At 51.3% G+C, this 15177-nt stretch overlaps 1 protein-coding gene across 3 annotated transcripts in view; it reads left to right on the forward strand.

Moving 5' to 3' along the window:
* Spock1 (SPARC (osteonectin), cwcv and kazal like domains proteoglycan 1) overlaps positions 1-15177 on the forward strand; it is a 334854-nt gene that overhangs the window by 263170 nt on the left and 56507 nt on the right. For all 3 annotated transcript variants that reach the window (XM_090325481.1, XM_090325482.1, XM_090325483.1), the window contains one exon: positions 8782-8908. In XM_090325481.1, coding sequence (XP_090181607.1) covers positions 8782-8908 — 127 coding nt within the window. The remainder of the gene's footprint in view (positions 1-8781; positions 8909-15177) is intronic.

Genomic DNA, 15177 nt, shown 5'->3' on the forward strand with positions numbered 1-15177 from the left:
GATACCCCGAATAACAACTAATTCTCTACGCTAGCCAAAGAATTTAGATCCAGTCAAGGCTTTTGGTACAGTAGACCAATCTGAGAGCTTTCCCTCTTTTATGTGAGCTTGAAGGGGGGAAAAAAAAGGAATCAAAGTGTTTGAGGTCAGAGAGAAGTACATCACAGACCGTGCCTCCGATGCCAGGCTCTCGGAGGACATTTGAAAGAATGACGGTTATTTCATCTCAGTTTTGTTTTACAACAAAGCACTGCCTCCTGGTAGGGGCTTTGAACCATTTGAATATACACACCCCCGATGTGTTGAGCTGGGCAGCCGCACGGCTGTGTGGCGGGGCTGGTCTGGGCCCCGGCCCCGCTAGCCAGCAGCTGCTCTTTCTTCACTGTGAACTGTGGATGCTAGCTAGCACTGGGACCACATCCATGGCTCTGCTGTTGTGTGTCTGTGGCTCGTGCTCTTTCCCCGAGAGGCACACGATGACTTGGGTTCTCGTCATCGTCCCCAGGACCTTCACTGACAACGTTCTGGTCTGGGAAGGGGCCGACGCCAGCTTGGTACTTTGCGTTCATTGCACTCAGGATCACTGGGGCAGCGCAGTTTTAGGCTTGCTCTCTTCTGGGTCAGTTACTTTGTAAGCAGGAAAAGCTCGACCTTACAAGAATACTTAGTATGTACGTATCTCTGGATATATCATTTAGGCCCAACCTCAAATACAGGCCCTGGATGAAGAGGGGAGGGAAAGCAGCTGCTCAGCGGTCAGCACCAGCTGAGTTTGCCTTGACAGGCACACGGGGCAGAGACGCCTCTCCATCTCTCCGCCAGGGTCTGCCAGGGACACAATTCTGTCCCCAGCTGACAGATGGGACCTCTCAGCTTCAATGAATGACTACCATAGGCAGTCAGGGCAGAGACTTGGGACCCAAGGTTCCAGACCCTGGGCTGCTCTGTACTGTTCTGGGGAGCAGAGTTAGCTCTTCTTCCCTGTCCAAGTCCTCTGGCCTGCATGCTCCTGGGCTTAGGGGCACCAGTCTGCACAGGCCAGGCCTTCTTCCTCTTGGTCTGAGCCATTGGTCTGAGCCCTACCTCTGAAACTGTTTGCTCCTTTCTGTGCTCAAAGCAGTATTTCTGCTTGAGAAAACCACCCCCTTGGTGGTTTTCTCAAAAGCATTTACTTAAACCACAGGCCACCTGAACTTAGAGATATTTAGTTACTTGAAACCTGTAAGATATTTTTTTTTCCACTCCTGGGTTTTGAACTCGGGGGCCTGAGCACTGTCCTTGGGCTTTCTCAAGACGAGTGTTCTACCACTTGAGCCACAGCAACACTTCTGGCTTTTTCTGTGTGTGATACCGAGGAATCGAACCCAGGGCTTCGTGGTTGCTAGATAAGCATTCTACCACTAGGCCACGCTCCCAGCCCTGCAAGACGTTTTTTGAAAAAGAATTTATGATAGAAATATAGTTTATATCTCTGTCCAGGATGCAGCACATGTGGGGCCTTCACGGAACCATGTTGTAACTTGGGCCACTCGCGTACTTTTGTTTCCTCCTGGAAACAGAGGTAATCGCTAGGTGATCACCATGAGGAGAGCAGCAGAGAGTGAAAGGCCGTCTTTCACGGAGATGTAAATAATTGCAGGAACGTTTATTCACTGGGAGCCCAGGACAGAGGAGAAGGCAGACACTACATTGTGAGGAAAGTCCACAAGGCGAGGTTTACACGTGTGAATGGGTGTGTGTATATGTAAAATAGAAGGCTTTCTGTAAAAATGAGGTATGATACCCCTAGTTAATCCTGCTTTATTCCTTTTTCTTAGACACCATCCTTTCAGTCTGCGTTGAGGTTGGGCTGTGTCGGTTTCTTGGCCTCCTGTTGGTGAGCTGTTTCCAGCAGGGCTGCCCAGGCGGCAGTTTCTATTTCCCATTGACTCCAACTCAGCTAATCAGTATTTAAAAAAAAAAAAAAAGTCGGTTCACTTTCCATGGGCAATGGAGAGTGTTTTCTGGTTGAGCTCCTAGCTTGTGCACGTGCCCCGCTGCTCACAGGCTGCTGGGAAGGGGGCCGCTGCCCACACCCTGGCCTCTGGTGAGAGGACTCAGTACCCACGCTTGTCTGCAGGCCCCCCAGGAGGTTGAGGGGCCAGGGGGCTGTGTTTTGGGGGGCTCTTGCGTAGGCTGGTATATTCCTGCTTTAGACTGAAGTGTGCTAGGAGGAGGGGCTTGAGTGCATGTGCAGTTGTGAACAGGTGATCATTAGCTGTCATTTCCATCAGAGTGGGGTCTTGCACGAGGCTCACAGATGGGAATCTTTGCACGCCTGTCCACGTTGAGACACAAACAAGCTTGACACTCCTTGCAGCAAACTGACCCTCACAAGCTGCCCCTTGCCAGGGCTGACACCCGGGGACATTTGAGCATCTGGGTGACTCACAGCCCACGTGGGCCTTCACCCAGCCTCTCATCGTCTTGAACAAAAGTGCCCCTTTTGAATCCGCCTGCTTTCACTGTGCCACCTTTTTCTCTTTTTTAAATTTCCTTCAGCATCTTTCCTCCTCATTCATGATTTCCATCTGTTGCCTGCTTGCTGCTTTACAAAACTCCTCAGGACCCCAACTCATGGGTGTGGGGCTTGAGACATTTTCTGCCAGCCGAGCTCAGCAGGGGCCGTGCACACCAGCTACCTCAGCCTGCACTGGGTGACCGTGCAGGTTCTGGGGCCAGAGTTAGGGCGTGTGAGCCTGTCTTCAGAAGGACTTACGTTTTCAATAGTACATTCTCGAGCTGTCCGTTGTGTCTTTGGAGACCCTTCCCTGAGTACGTGAAGCATCACCCAAAGGTTGAGACCCAAGTGCTTTTATTCTGGGTAGTTTCTCCGCTCTGGTCCCAGCTGTACACTGACAGAGCGTCATGACCCATGGCGCAGCTGTGCCAGCTTAGTGGGAGGTGGCTGGTCAGCCAAGTGACGATAGCCCAGAGCGGCCAGCGATAAGAACTGCATGCGGTGTGTGCAGGCAGCACGCAGACAGGCCGTCCCGAGAGGGATCCCCTGGGAAAGGGTGGGAAGATAAAGACCACAAAGCCAAGGAAACCAGGCTTGCTTCTTGGCCACTGCCCCACCCGTGCAGGCAAGAGGGAGCTTCTGTGAGGCTCCATCTCTTCTTTTCCAGAAACGAGTGGGAAGAAGGCTTTCAGAGCACATGGTAACTGCATTGCTTGTGTCTTTGCGTGAATGAGTCATCCATTAAGCCTCGTTTTCCCAGGATCTCTGGAAAAATAGTGTGCGTGCGTGCGTGGTTTCAAGTCTTAAGGACACACCTAGTGGTGGATTGTCGCTCATGGTGTTCTGCCAAAGCTCCTGAAAGGCCACATCTCTGTGGACACCTGGCCTGTCTTTACACCTGCCCAACAAGAAACGCTCCTGTCTGTGTGTTGCTGAGTCAGGTCCCCTGCCTCCCGATCTGTGGGGGGAGAGGGGGTGCTTCAATGCCAGTGACTACAAAACAAACAGAGTTACATTTTTATGGCATACAGTCATCCCCTGATAATTAATTACCCTCAAGAAATGCAAGCAAATATTTTCTAAGATTATACCAGCTCAGCCCTGGGTGGAATTGCACATGGTACACACACACACACACTCACACTCACCGGAGCTTACAAACACTTAGCAAGAAGCTGTGTTAGCAGAACCCTGGGCTGTGAAGGGCAGCCGGGGAGGCGTTATGAGCGCTTAGGGACAGGACACTAAATGAAATTCTCAGCCCTGGGCCTCCTTGATTGTTATTTGCTTTTTATCCAATTACTGTATCCACTGCTAAAGATTTCCTCTAAGGTCCCGGGGCTGGAGATGGACCTCTCTTTATTGGACCAGTGACCAAAGGAGAGCAGCCAAATAAGAAATCAAATGGTAATGTCAAAGGTCAGTGGATACAAGTAACACTCTCCTCTCTGTCCAGTTAGGAGGAAATGGATGTTTTGAAACAGAGCACATCACTAACCAGTGTCCTGAGGGAATGGGAAGCTGGGCTGTTCTTTACATTCCCTAATAGCTTGCTGTTCCTGCTGCTGGCCTGGCAGCTTTCCTTCATAACCGCAGCCCAGAGTTGGAGCACACACACACGTGTGTGTGTGTGTGTGTGTGTGCGCATGTGCACAGGCTTTCCTTCACCACGCAGGCCCCTGAGAATGTGCTTGTCAACCAGCTGAACTTTAAGTTAAAACCCCAGCAGTCGGCCTGACAGCGCTGTTTGCCAGCAGGGCTGCGGTCTGTCGCCGCCTTAATGGAAGGAGACTGCAGATTCCGTCTCTCTCCAGTTAGTGGCATTTGCATAATCACATCAGCCTGCCGATCTTTATTGCCCGGTCAGGAAGCACTGAGGGTGTTCAGAGTTCAAGGCTAGAGATCAGTTTGCCCAGGATCCCTGAACATATATATTTAGTTTGAAGTCTAGGGAAACTTTGATTTAAATAATAGCCAAAAATGTGTGAGCCACCAGAGATCTGGATCAGGCAAGTTCCTTTTCTTACTGACATTTGCCTATTGACCACACAATTGGCTCCTGGCTCTCTCAAATGTCAAATCGCTTTAGGGATTCTTGAAATTAATAGTGTATTTCTTGACATATGGAAATTTTTTTTCAAGAACAGTTAGCAGTCTGTGAAAAATACGAATAAGAACAAAACCAGGAAGTTAACATCTCTTCTGAGTAAGTTCAGCTATTTCTAGAAATTAAATATCCTGCTCAATAGTAATCGTTATAATTACACTATACATTAGTGCACATTATAGGAAGGACATTTGAATGTGTGTATGCGAGTGTGTTTGTGTGCTGAGGCCTGAACCCAGGGCCTGCCTGCCCCTTAGCTTTTTCTACTTAAGGCTGATACTACACCAGTTGAGCCACAGCTCCACCTCTGGCTTTTTGCTGATTAGTTGGAGATGAGAGTCTCACGGATTCCTGCCCTGGCTGGCTTTGAACCTTGATTGTAGAGATGTCACCTTCCTGAGTAGCTAGGATTATAGGTGGGAGCCACTGGCACCCAGCTTACCTATTTGTCCTTCAAGCACATCTCTGGATTCCCTAGATGGCATGGCCTTTGTCCCAATGAGAGCCAGTACCATTTGGGAGCCTATGACACAGGTCATAATTGTCTTTCTGCAGCTCTCTTTGCCTTGTTAGGAAAATTGGATTCTCTGTAACAGAATCTTGTGTCTGGGTCTTTCTTCCTTTTGAAAAGCCAAGGACTCTTGAGCCTGCACATGCCGAGAGAATGGTCACGTGGCAGCCTCTTTATTTCACCAGGGCAGCTTTGTAAACGACACAGGCCATTATGCTCTTCCTGTGTGATTTTATGACTTTGTATAATGACTGGAATAACCCTAACAACCGAGGAATTATAGCTTCATTTTACATGACAGATTATTTCAATGGTTAACATGTTTCCCATTTCAATTAACATTCATTATTTTGTGTCTGGTTCAAAACAGCCACCATGTCAACTATCTGAGCATTGTCCACCCAAGCTTCAGAAGCAATTAGTTTTGATTTTGAAAACAAATTCAATTTTAGTTGTTGAATGGGCAGTTTGATATTAACATGATAATAAAATGCATGCAGTCGTCTTTTTATGCTAGCAAACAAATGCTATTATTGTTGGGAAAGGGTTGTTTTTTGATGGATTCTCCATACCTCTCAGCTGACAGGGCTGTCTTAGAGATCTGACAAGAGAACAAAGAGAGGACAGAAAAGCAGGTCATATGACTGAGGCTGGTTATGTAAGCCTTGATTTTTCTGGCTGTCAAGTGGGGTAGGAGTGGCATCTGTCCTCAGATACCACTGTTACGGGTGAGGAGTCAGGAGACGGCCCCAGGCCCTCTGTGCTGGCCCGTGGTAGGCAGAGCAAATGGGATGCACTGGGATTATTATCTGCTGTCCACACGCAGAGTAACACTGTTCTAGCTAAAGGTAGGCATGCGTGGTAGAATGCACAGGGCACGATGTAAAATGAATGGTTCTCCTTCAGTCACGGAAAGGGGAAAAAAGCCATTCCACTCTGCATATTTTTAGCAGCCACCCATTCTCACTCCCTCCTCTCATCGGTAAACTTTTTGACAGATATTGTTGGGATTCATTCAGCTAGATTACGGCAGGGTGCTTCTTGCTGCACATGTATTCCTTGCTGAGGCAAATAGCTGTGTCAGGAGGCCTCACCAAGGCACCATTCTTCCAGAGTGGCAGGAATGGCTAGGCCACAGCCGGTGTCCTGAAGGACTCCCTGGGTTTTACCTGTGGGAGACATGAGGGTATGGGTTGGTTATTGGGGGCACATGAGTGGGGAGCCCCAAGACCCAGATGAAAGCAAAGAGCAGGAGTCACTGAGCTTTGGAAGTAAAGGTTCAAGGTGACATGCGGACACCGGAAAGCAGGACCTGGAGCAGCGTCGACTGGACTGGTGAGCCGGGCCGGCTTGCTGTGGTCATCATCTTGCAGGGCTAAGGAGGGCTCTTGTAAACAAAACGGACACCAGTGGATTAAGTCACGAAATCTATTTTATGGAATCCTCTGAGTTGTGTTCCAAAGAGCAGTTTCTGAGCCATGGAAGTGTGTACAGTGAAGCAAACACATGATTCTGTGTCCTGTTACCTAGGTCCTATAAACGCATTAGAAGATGGAGTTTCCGTATCGTTTGAGCACTACTCAAGAAAGCTGGCCGACAGTCTCCACTGCTTGAATTTTCCCTTGAGGCTAAATTTCTTTTAAATAACCCCTAAGCGTCAGGTGTACTGTTTTTTAAGTATACGATATATTGAACAGTTCTGGGAAGCAAGGGGTCCAGCCCAGCTGTTTTGAGGCCAGCCTGTGCTGTGTAGCAAGACTTTATCTCAAAAAAGCAAAAAAAAAAAAATAACAGAAACAGTAAAAAAAAAAAATTAAAGATCGAGCAGCTCTGAATTGTGTTTTTAACTAGTGTGTTGGTTGTGTGACTCTGCACGTGGAAACTCAGCCGCATGCTCAGCTGTACCCAGCGTTGTTTTATTCTGTGAATTGTTTTAGGGGAAGACTCGATTAGAATTTCTGGAAACAGTAGGCTATCTATTGCATTTTCTTTGTTGTTTAAAACATATGCTATTTTTGTTTTCTTGGTGTTGTACTAATAATTTCTAGAAATAAAAATAAGTTTTGAAGTTCTTAATGAATTTACTTATTTTGCGGAGATTCATGAAACAAGGATCAATCAATATTTCCCAATAGTAGATGTATAAAAATGGTTACGACCGTGGTACTGCTGGGCATGTGGCATGGGAGATAAGTTCAAGACCAGCTTGGGCTGGTCTCAAAAGCTAAACCCAAAGGAAAACCTCTAGGCTTGGGCCTCAGCCCTCTGAGTTTCTGGTGACTGACGTGAGCTGGTACCTGGCATCCCTAATCACCACTGAGAGGGGTGGGGCCAGTATCCACTGTGGAAGCAGGAGAGCACTGACGAGATGACCTCCACCCAACAGCACACAAAGAGCTGTCCGCAGAGTTTTTAAATTAGGGTATAGTAATTACACAGAGTGATTTCATTTTGTAGTAGTTCAGTATAAGCATATAATAAGCTTTGGTCTAATTTAATTCATCTATTATAGCGCACAGAATTTTGAAGCTAGTGTACAAGTTGAAGTGAGATGGGTCAGGGCAAAGGTTCATCCTGGAGTATTCCCTCGACTGTGACTGTTCCCCTAGGCCTCGCTGCCAGGCCCATCGGGGACTTCAGGCAGGCTTCCTCCCCTCTTTAAGGTTCACTCCCTCCCTAGGGAAACCAGCAGGTCGGGTTACGTGACCATAGAGGACTCTTATCTGAGGCGGACAAGATGAAAAACCTTTCCCTGGTCACATGTGAGTCGGTGTCAGTGGCTGAGTTTGAACCTGGGTCTAGATGGTTTCAGAGTCCATGTGCTAGCCACCTCATTGCAGGGCTGCCACTGGGGGGAAAAAAGTCTTCAAGGACATGGTAATTGCTTGATTGATGGGCAGTGCAGAAACTCATCCCCTACCCAAGCCCAGCCCCTGGCCAGCAGTGTCCCTTTGAGTGTTTTTCTGGGAGAGCAGCCTCAGCTCAGGGAGGAAGGGGCACAGTAACTGCAGGCCTTTATTTCAGTGGGTTTATGATACAAAGATGAGGTGACTTTTGTGGACACAAGCCATCCTAATAGTGTCATTTATCATTATGACAAAGGTTGGGATGGGGGACCCAGAGCTGGAATGAAAAGGCAGAATTCTGATGATTTTAGCAGGCAGGAGTGACATCACCCCAGCGCCTCCATCGACTGGCAAATCAGGAGCCGGGCTGAAATTGCTTCAAAATATATCTCGAGAGATAGTGTTCTCCAGCCGTGATGAAGTCCCCTGGTTGTGTTCGACGATGCATCTCTGTCTCCAGTGTTGGCACGGCAGCGTGTGTGTCCCTCAGACAGAAGGCAGCAGCTCTGGGAGGCGGCTCTGCCGATGAAACCACATCGTCCCGCCTTGACTCAAGATGCATTGGGAATCCTTTTCTGTGTTTCACACCAGTTACGATACTTTAATGGCAACCCTTTATCCCCCACCCAAGAACTGCTGTTGGGTAGAATCTAGGCTTTTGTGACCACACCTTTAGCCCCATCCATGGGCTTGAATCAGGTTTCCCCCCCAACTGGTAGAGAAGCAGTTTGTGAGTTCAACATTGTGCTCTGCAAGCCTGAAAGACCAACGGGGAATAAAACGAGCTAACTTCTCCCCCTCTTCTTCTCCTGTTTAGGCAAAAGAAGGGCAGCATGGCCCACAAACACTGGGTTGGACCTTCCAGTCTGGTCAAGTGCAGAACCTGCCCCGGGGCGCAGTCGGCCATGGTGTGCGGCTCGGATGGCCACACCTACATGTCCAAGGTCAGTCCTTGTTCTTGTGTGCTGGTCAAGTCTGTCTGGGCAGCCTGGCGGCTCCGGGCCCTGCCCTGAAGAAGCAGTCACACCATTGTGCCCCGAGACAGCTCTGTCAAAGAGGGACGCAAGGCAGAAATGTGTGACTGTGTTCTCTGCCCTGGTCCAGGGCTACAAGAGGGAGGAGCTGGCCCTGAGTGACCTGGGCTCCAGAAGTAAATCGAGGGGGGCCGTAAAGAAGTGAAGCAGCACGTGCCCCAGAGGATTCATCTCGCATAGCTGGGGCTAGGCAGGGCAGTCCAGGAAGGGGGCTCGGGTTTCTGTCTCGTGAGCAGTGCGCGTGGGGCGTGGGGCTCCATTGCAGAGGGTCCCGTGGGCGGCGTGTTGTGGTAGGGGACACCCTGCTTGCCTCTGGCCACAGTCCTGTGTGGTTCTTTGTCCTTCCTCTGCTCCTCACCCCGCCCCCAACCACTGCTTCTGTCCTCTCTGAGCCCCGTCGAGTCTCCTCCCACAGGGACCCCACAGGCCCGGAGAGCTGTCGCACAGTTAAACTCCGCGGTGTATCCTGCTTGTTCTGAGGTCATAGACACTTCTCCCTAATGGCTTTGCACATCATATGCTTTTGTTCACGGACTGGAGAGTTCATCGTGGGTGGATGAAGGGAGAGGATGAGGGGGCAGCTGACACCACTGCGTGAAAGGAAACGTACTTAATACGTGACATGTGTAAAGGTGGAACAGCAGTAAGGCAGAAGAGGAAGGGAAGAGTCCCCCGATCCTCACCTGCCTATCTCCAGTGAGGGAGGAAGAAGTCTAGGTCTGACCCTCAGCAGCGGCCGTAGCCAGGTGGGTCCTGTGTTCACTCAGCAGGCGTCAGGAGAGCCCCTCCCGTGTGTCTGGCAGTGTGCGAGGAGCCAGGAGCCGGGGAATGGAACGAGGTGGAAACGAGCTAACGCTCTGCACACCAGTGCCTGGCCACCTGCAGCCCTGGCCTGTGTGTTGGAACTTGCGTGCCCCCGGCCACCTCTGCCAGTACCTCCAGGCTGAGCAGAGCCTCCCACCTCAGCGTGGCTCAGCCCTCCTTCCCCACGCCGGGGTCCCTCTCGACCTGGGGTGGGAGCCGTTTGAGATGGCCTGCAGAGAGAGGGCTAGCTGTCGTGGCTGGACACACCTGGGACGGAGGACTTGCGCGGACACTAGTAGTTGCTCCCCATTCCCAAAGGGAGACCCCGTCATCAGTGTCTGTCACCAGGGCCCAGCTGCTACACACAGTCACCTGACTGTCAGGCAAGATACAGGTGTGATTCTGCCAATTTAGGGCGGAATTGTGCCTGAGAGTCTGTGTGATCACTGGATCCTAGGGGAGGGGCAGGTTGGTGTGGGCAGACCAGACCTGGAGGATGGCAGGTTCCTTCTCATCTCCCCCGCTCTTCTCTGGCCCTTCTGACTGCCAGTCCACAGCAGGAAAGCGGCTCAGGTGCTTGGAAAGCTTTCTTCCCAAACCTGGAGCTAAGCCGAGGCCTTTCCCTGTCGCTGGTGAGGCCCGGCAGTCTGACTCCTTGCTATTGCAGACTCGCTCGTGGGCCACACCGTCCTCCCCCCTTGAGTGGCTGCCCGCTGCCCACCTGCAGTTGTTCCGGTGGGTGGGAGAGCCCTCGCCAGGGAGCAAGGTCCCCGCTGCTCCGGCCCACAGGGAGGCCGTGGTCTGGTGGGAGAGCAGAAAAATAGGCTATTCCAAGTTTCAGTAAGCGATGCAAGTAGAGCTGGAGGAGGAAAAAGAAAGATGGAGGGGTGGGAAGGGACGTTCACTCTGAGGGTGCCATTGATCTTGGAGGGATGGAATGTTGCATATTGAGAGAACAGCATGGATCGGGAAAGTACGGCAGCGTGGCATGCTGGAAGGTGCCCTGTGGATCCACGGAAGAGGAGCCAGGGCGGTGAGTTAGGCTGAGGAGGGGCATTTAACGTGGCAGGGCGATTTCAGTCACGTGGAGCACTGAGCGTTGCAGCTGTCTTCAGAATGTGAAATTCCGAAGGCAGAGATGGCGGTCACCTCTGTCTCCACCCCACCAGGCACTGCTTGTAACTAGTGTTGGGCAGAGAGCAAGCGGGGATTCTAGTGTGCATGGCCCACTGTGAATTTGACGGAATGAGATGGGCGGAGTTCAGAGACTTAAGAAAAATAAGCTATCCTAGTCCTGGGCCAAATTACTTAGCTTCACACCCAGCCTGGGGCCTTGGCAGAATTAGCAGTTCTTTGCAACGCTTCTGTCTTTGTGAAGATCCGATTTGCACTGTTCAACTCTGGAATGAACAAACCCGATCCCCCAGCTGGAGACTGGAGTCCAGCCAGGAGATATGAGCAAGGGATTAGGGTTCTTGGTTAGCGTGGTATATTGTCATCAAACCTTGGGCAAAGCCTGCTCTGGTACGGTGCTTCCACTCACAGGTGGAACGGAAAAATGCCATGTCCCCATGACCCTGAGATTGCAAGGGTCGATAGTTCCCTGTCTGATGTGGTGGCTTGAAATACTGTCAGTTGCCTGAAGAGTGTCCCTGGAAATAGTTGCTGGTCAAGGGCCCCGGTCCAGTCTGGGCTGTGATACTGCGTTCTGTGGATGCGAAGTTGACTGCTGTCAGTTGCTGGTAGGTAGCTGGCCTGTAGGCAGGACTGGGATTTGAAGAAGCCCTTGCAGTGATTCTTGGTTCTGCACAGGAAGACTGATCTCTTTATGGTATTGGACGTAGTCTACAAAGGCCAGCCAGCAGCAACAGCCTTTCAGTCCCGGCACCTGACTAAGGTCTAAGTTTCGCGCTCACAACTCTTCCCAGAACCAAAGAAGGCTGCCTTGTCAGAAGCTGGGCCTGCTTGTCCCGTTCTTCACAGATGCTGTGTAAGTCATCAGCTTAAAACAGTGGCCCGTGGTTGCAGAGGTTCTAGTCCATTACTGTCTGGCTCTGTTGATTTTGGCCTATGCTGGCAGAGTATATTGTGATGGACACCTGTGGCAGAGAGGCCTGCTCCCTGCATGGCAACCGCTGAGCAAGGAGAGAGGCAGGAAGGCACCCGGGTTTCAATATGGCCCCACTCTGCTTCCTCAGCACGACAGATCACTGTGCCTCAGTCAGCGCTGTGGGTGGACGGCTCAAGGCCTCCGAGCCCAGCGGCACTTGTCTGGCTGGCTTTCCTAGAGGCCATTGTACTTCTTGTGAACATATGGCCACTGGTCTATTGAAGTTCAAAAGGCCGTTTTTGTCTCACAGACTAATCACTGGAGAACACTAGTGGAGGCACACTTAATGAGAGTGGATGGATTGACTGTTAATGAACGGATGATCTCCCAGCCCACGGAGTCACGGTCTTTGTAGATCATTAGCATCAGGAAAGGCCAAATGAGACCAGGATGTACAGATAACCACAGGTGGTCTCGTATCATCCAGTCAAATTCATTAAAAAAATAGTTTGGGCGGGAATGGGTTGTCTGTCTTATCGTTCCAATTATGCCATCACCATGGAAACCTACATCCCATAATGAAAACTTCTGGCTGTTTGTGTACACTGATTATTTCTTGAGGTGGTCTGAAGGTGTGGACAGCCATTTGTTGGGATAAGAGTCTAAGCACCAGCCTGCCTGGAACACTGGTGTCACATCAGATCCGCTTTCCTCCTGGTCTGGGCCTGGATAGTGGAGGCTTCTAGAACTGAGGCTGTTCTTAGAAGGCCCATCCCCCTAGCAGGCTTCTTTAGCAACCCAGCACCAGAGAGCCACCCACCCAGGATCAAAAATGGTGGTCCTCAGAATTCAGTCTAGTGAAGCTCATGAGTGACAAGACATGGACGGACACTGCTGGGAATAAACTCTGAAGCAGCAACTCAGCTCAGCGCACCAAGGGTGTGAAGTAGGCTTTGACCCTGGGCTCTGCTTCCAGACAGTAAGTGCCATCTGACCCCAGGCAATCCTTAACTTCTTAGGGTGGCTGTCACATGCTTCCAGCAAGGAAAGCTGATGTAGTGCAGAAAATCCAGTTAGTACTTACCGAGTTCTTTGTAGCTGTGTGTGAGTAACTGGGCTAAATACTAAGGTATGACTAAAGATGTAGACAAGTCTCAGTCTTCCTGGAAATGGAGAGGGAGATTGACAAATTGAGAAGCAGCCCACTTGCAGAAGGATAGGTGGTTCAGAAGATGGGTGTGCAGTGTGGCTGTGGAAGGGTACTGGGGCCGGAAAGGCGCGTGATCTTGTCTTGCACTCACTACGATGCCTTTGTCGGGATACATGCTAGCCAAGGAGGCCCTGTGAGCTAGATACACTTCTTCATACTTTCCCCAACCTCAGACATTTTCTCACAGCAACAGAAAACAGATGTTGAGGTAAAAGACATTCAGGGTCCCCCATCCACCGGCCTGGAGGCATACGCAGTCTTAGAGAAAGTGCCGGTCCCATTGAGACCTCAGGACTAGACAGAATGAACCAGAGCAGGAGAAGGGGCATCAGGAGAGCTTGTGTTGTCCAGGGGAGGGGCGAGAAGCCTAAGAGGAAGCAAGGCTCCTGGAGGGGGCTGGCGCCCATGCCAGCATGGCTGAGTCTTCTGCAGGGAGGAGATGGGCAGCAGTTTGCCTAGAGATGCAATTAGGAGTCATGGGTGGTAGGGTTTGCAGACCGTGTAACCAGCGCTGGACTTGGCCTGGAATGCTGTGGGACCCTTGCCTACAGTTGTGAAGAAGGAAGGAAGTCTGGGGCAGGACGGAAGGCTGGGGAGCTGCGAGGGTCCCCCAGGGAGAGGCACCAGCTGGGCTGGCCGCGTGGAAAGCCGGGTAGAGGAGTTCCCGCTGGTCTTGGCACTGCATTTCAGACACTGACAGTCTTTTCAGGTCTGAGCCCAGCAGACGGAAGGATTCTGACTGCGTCTTGGCTGGTTGCAGGCCTTCTCGCCAACGGCTTTGCGGCTTCACCTGCTGCAGCTGGGGCTCTGAAACCCCTGCTCTTTCGTTATCCGCAGAGGAAGACGGAAGGTTCCAGGGAAGCTGGCCGCTAGATCTGCCTCTGGCTGTGGGAAAGGCAGCTCCACCACTGCTGACTAGAACTAGTGCCAGTCATGTGCGAGGACCCTGGGAGCTCAGCAGAGCTCCGAGCAGGAGTCCCTGCCAGTCCACCCTGATTCCAGCAAGGATTCCTTCCTACAAGGAAGGTGCACCGACCCCGGCTCTGATGTCCAGGGTGTGACTGCTCTCGCTCCAGCCTGCAGCCCACTGCTCAGGCTGGCCTCTAAGAACAGGGCTCTCCAGGGCCTCGGGGTGTCCTGAGAGCCCTCTCTCATCTCTAGCACCAGCCTCGCTTTTGGTAATTGGCAAGCAAGCTCGCAAACACCCATCTGCTCTCACTGCCTCTCCCATCCACACTTACTTTCTTAATGGCTCCTAAACAATTAGCAAATGGCTCATTTACGTCTAGACAAAGAAGAGAGATGGGGAACTGAGAACGCTGAAGAGGAAAACATTTCTCTTCCCTTCTGAAAGTGAGCAGCCAGCAGGGGCTGGCGGCCGGGGTGTCCCCCTCCCCAGTGGCTGGCGTTTCTTGCCGCCTACTATCCCTGTGGGTTGTATTATTTCCTCACAGTAGCTCAGTGATCTCCAACAATTGTGACCAAGCAAAGGACATGTCTGAAAGGTTCCTGACGAGGGAAGTCTCTGCTGGGCGACATTTCTCAGGAACAGGAGCGCCTGAGGTCTGGAACACTTGAGGGAGTGGATGCGGGATGCTCTCGGGCCCTCAGGCTCGGGGCTGTGTACACGTCAGGAGCGAGAAGTTTCTGTCTCTCTACTCTGCTTTTCTAGAGGCTGGAGCTGTCAACATTCGGGGTAGGCCTGGACCCTCCACACCGGTGGTGGAGAATGGTCTCTGTGAGCAGCTGATGGCTGAGGTCCTGCTTTTTCCAAGGCTGGTGCTCTGCCACGTGCATCCTACCCCTGTGTTCAGCGCTTTGGTAGTGCACTGGATCTAAGCCTCGCGGTCGGTAGGGAGGCCAGGAGCACTGGGCACCAGGGAAGTGGCGGCAGAGGATAAAGGCCATGGGGAGTCAGGCCTGGGAATGGTTCCTGCAGGCAGGATCCTGACCGAATCTGGATCCTCTCAGGAAAAGGGATCTGTGTAGACAGCCCGCTGGCGTCAGCCGTCTAGGAACTGGTTTAAAAAGCCAACCCTAAGGGTTTTGCGACTGGAGGAAAATAGAAAATGTCGCCTAGCCAACTCTGAGTGAGTTTGCTTGGTACGTTAGGTA

The sequence above is a fragment of the Megascapheus bottae genome, chromosome 38, assembly GCF_031878675.1.
Source record: "Megascapheus bottae isolate mThoBot1 chromosome 38, mThoBot2.hap1, whole genome shotgun sequence".
Lineage (NCBI taxonomy): Eukaryota > Metazoa > Chordata > Mammalia > Rodentia > Geomyidae > Megascapheus > Megascapheus bottae.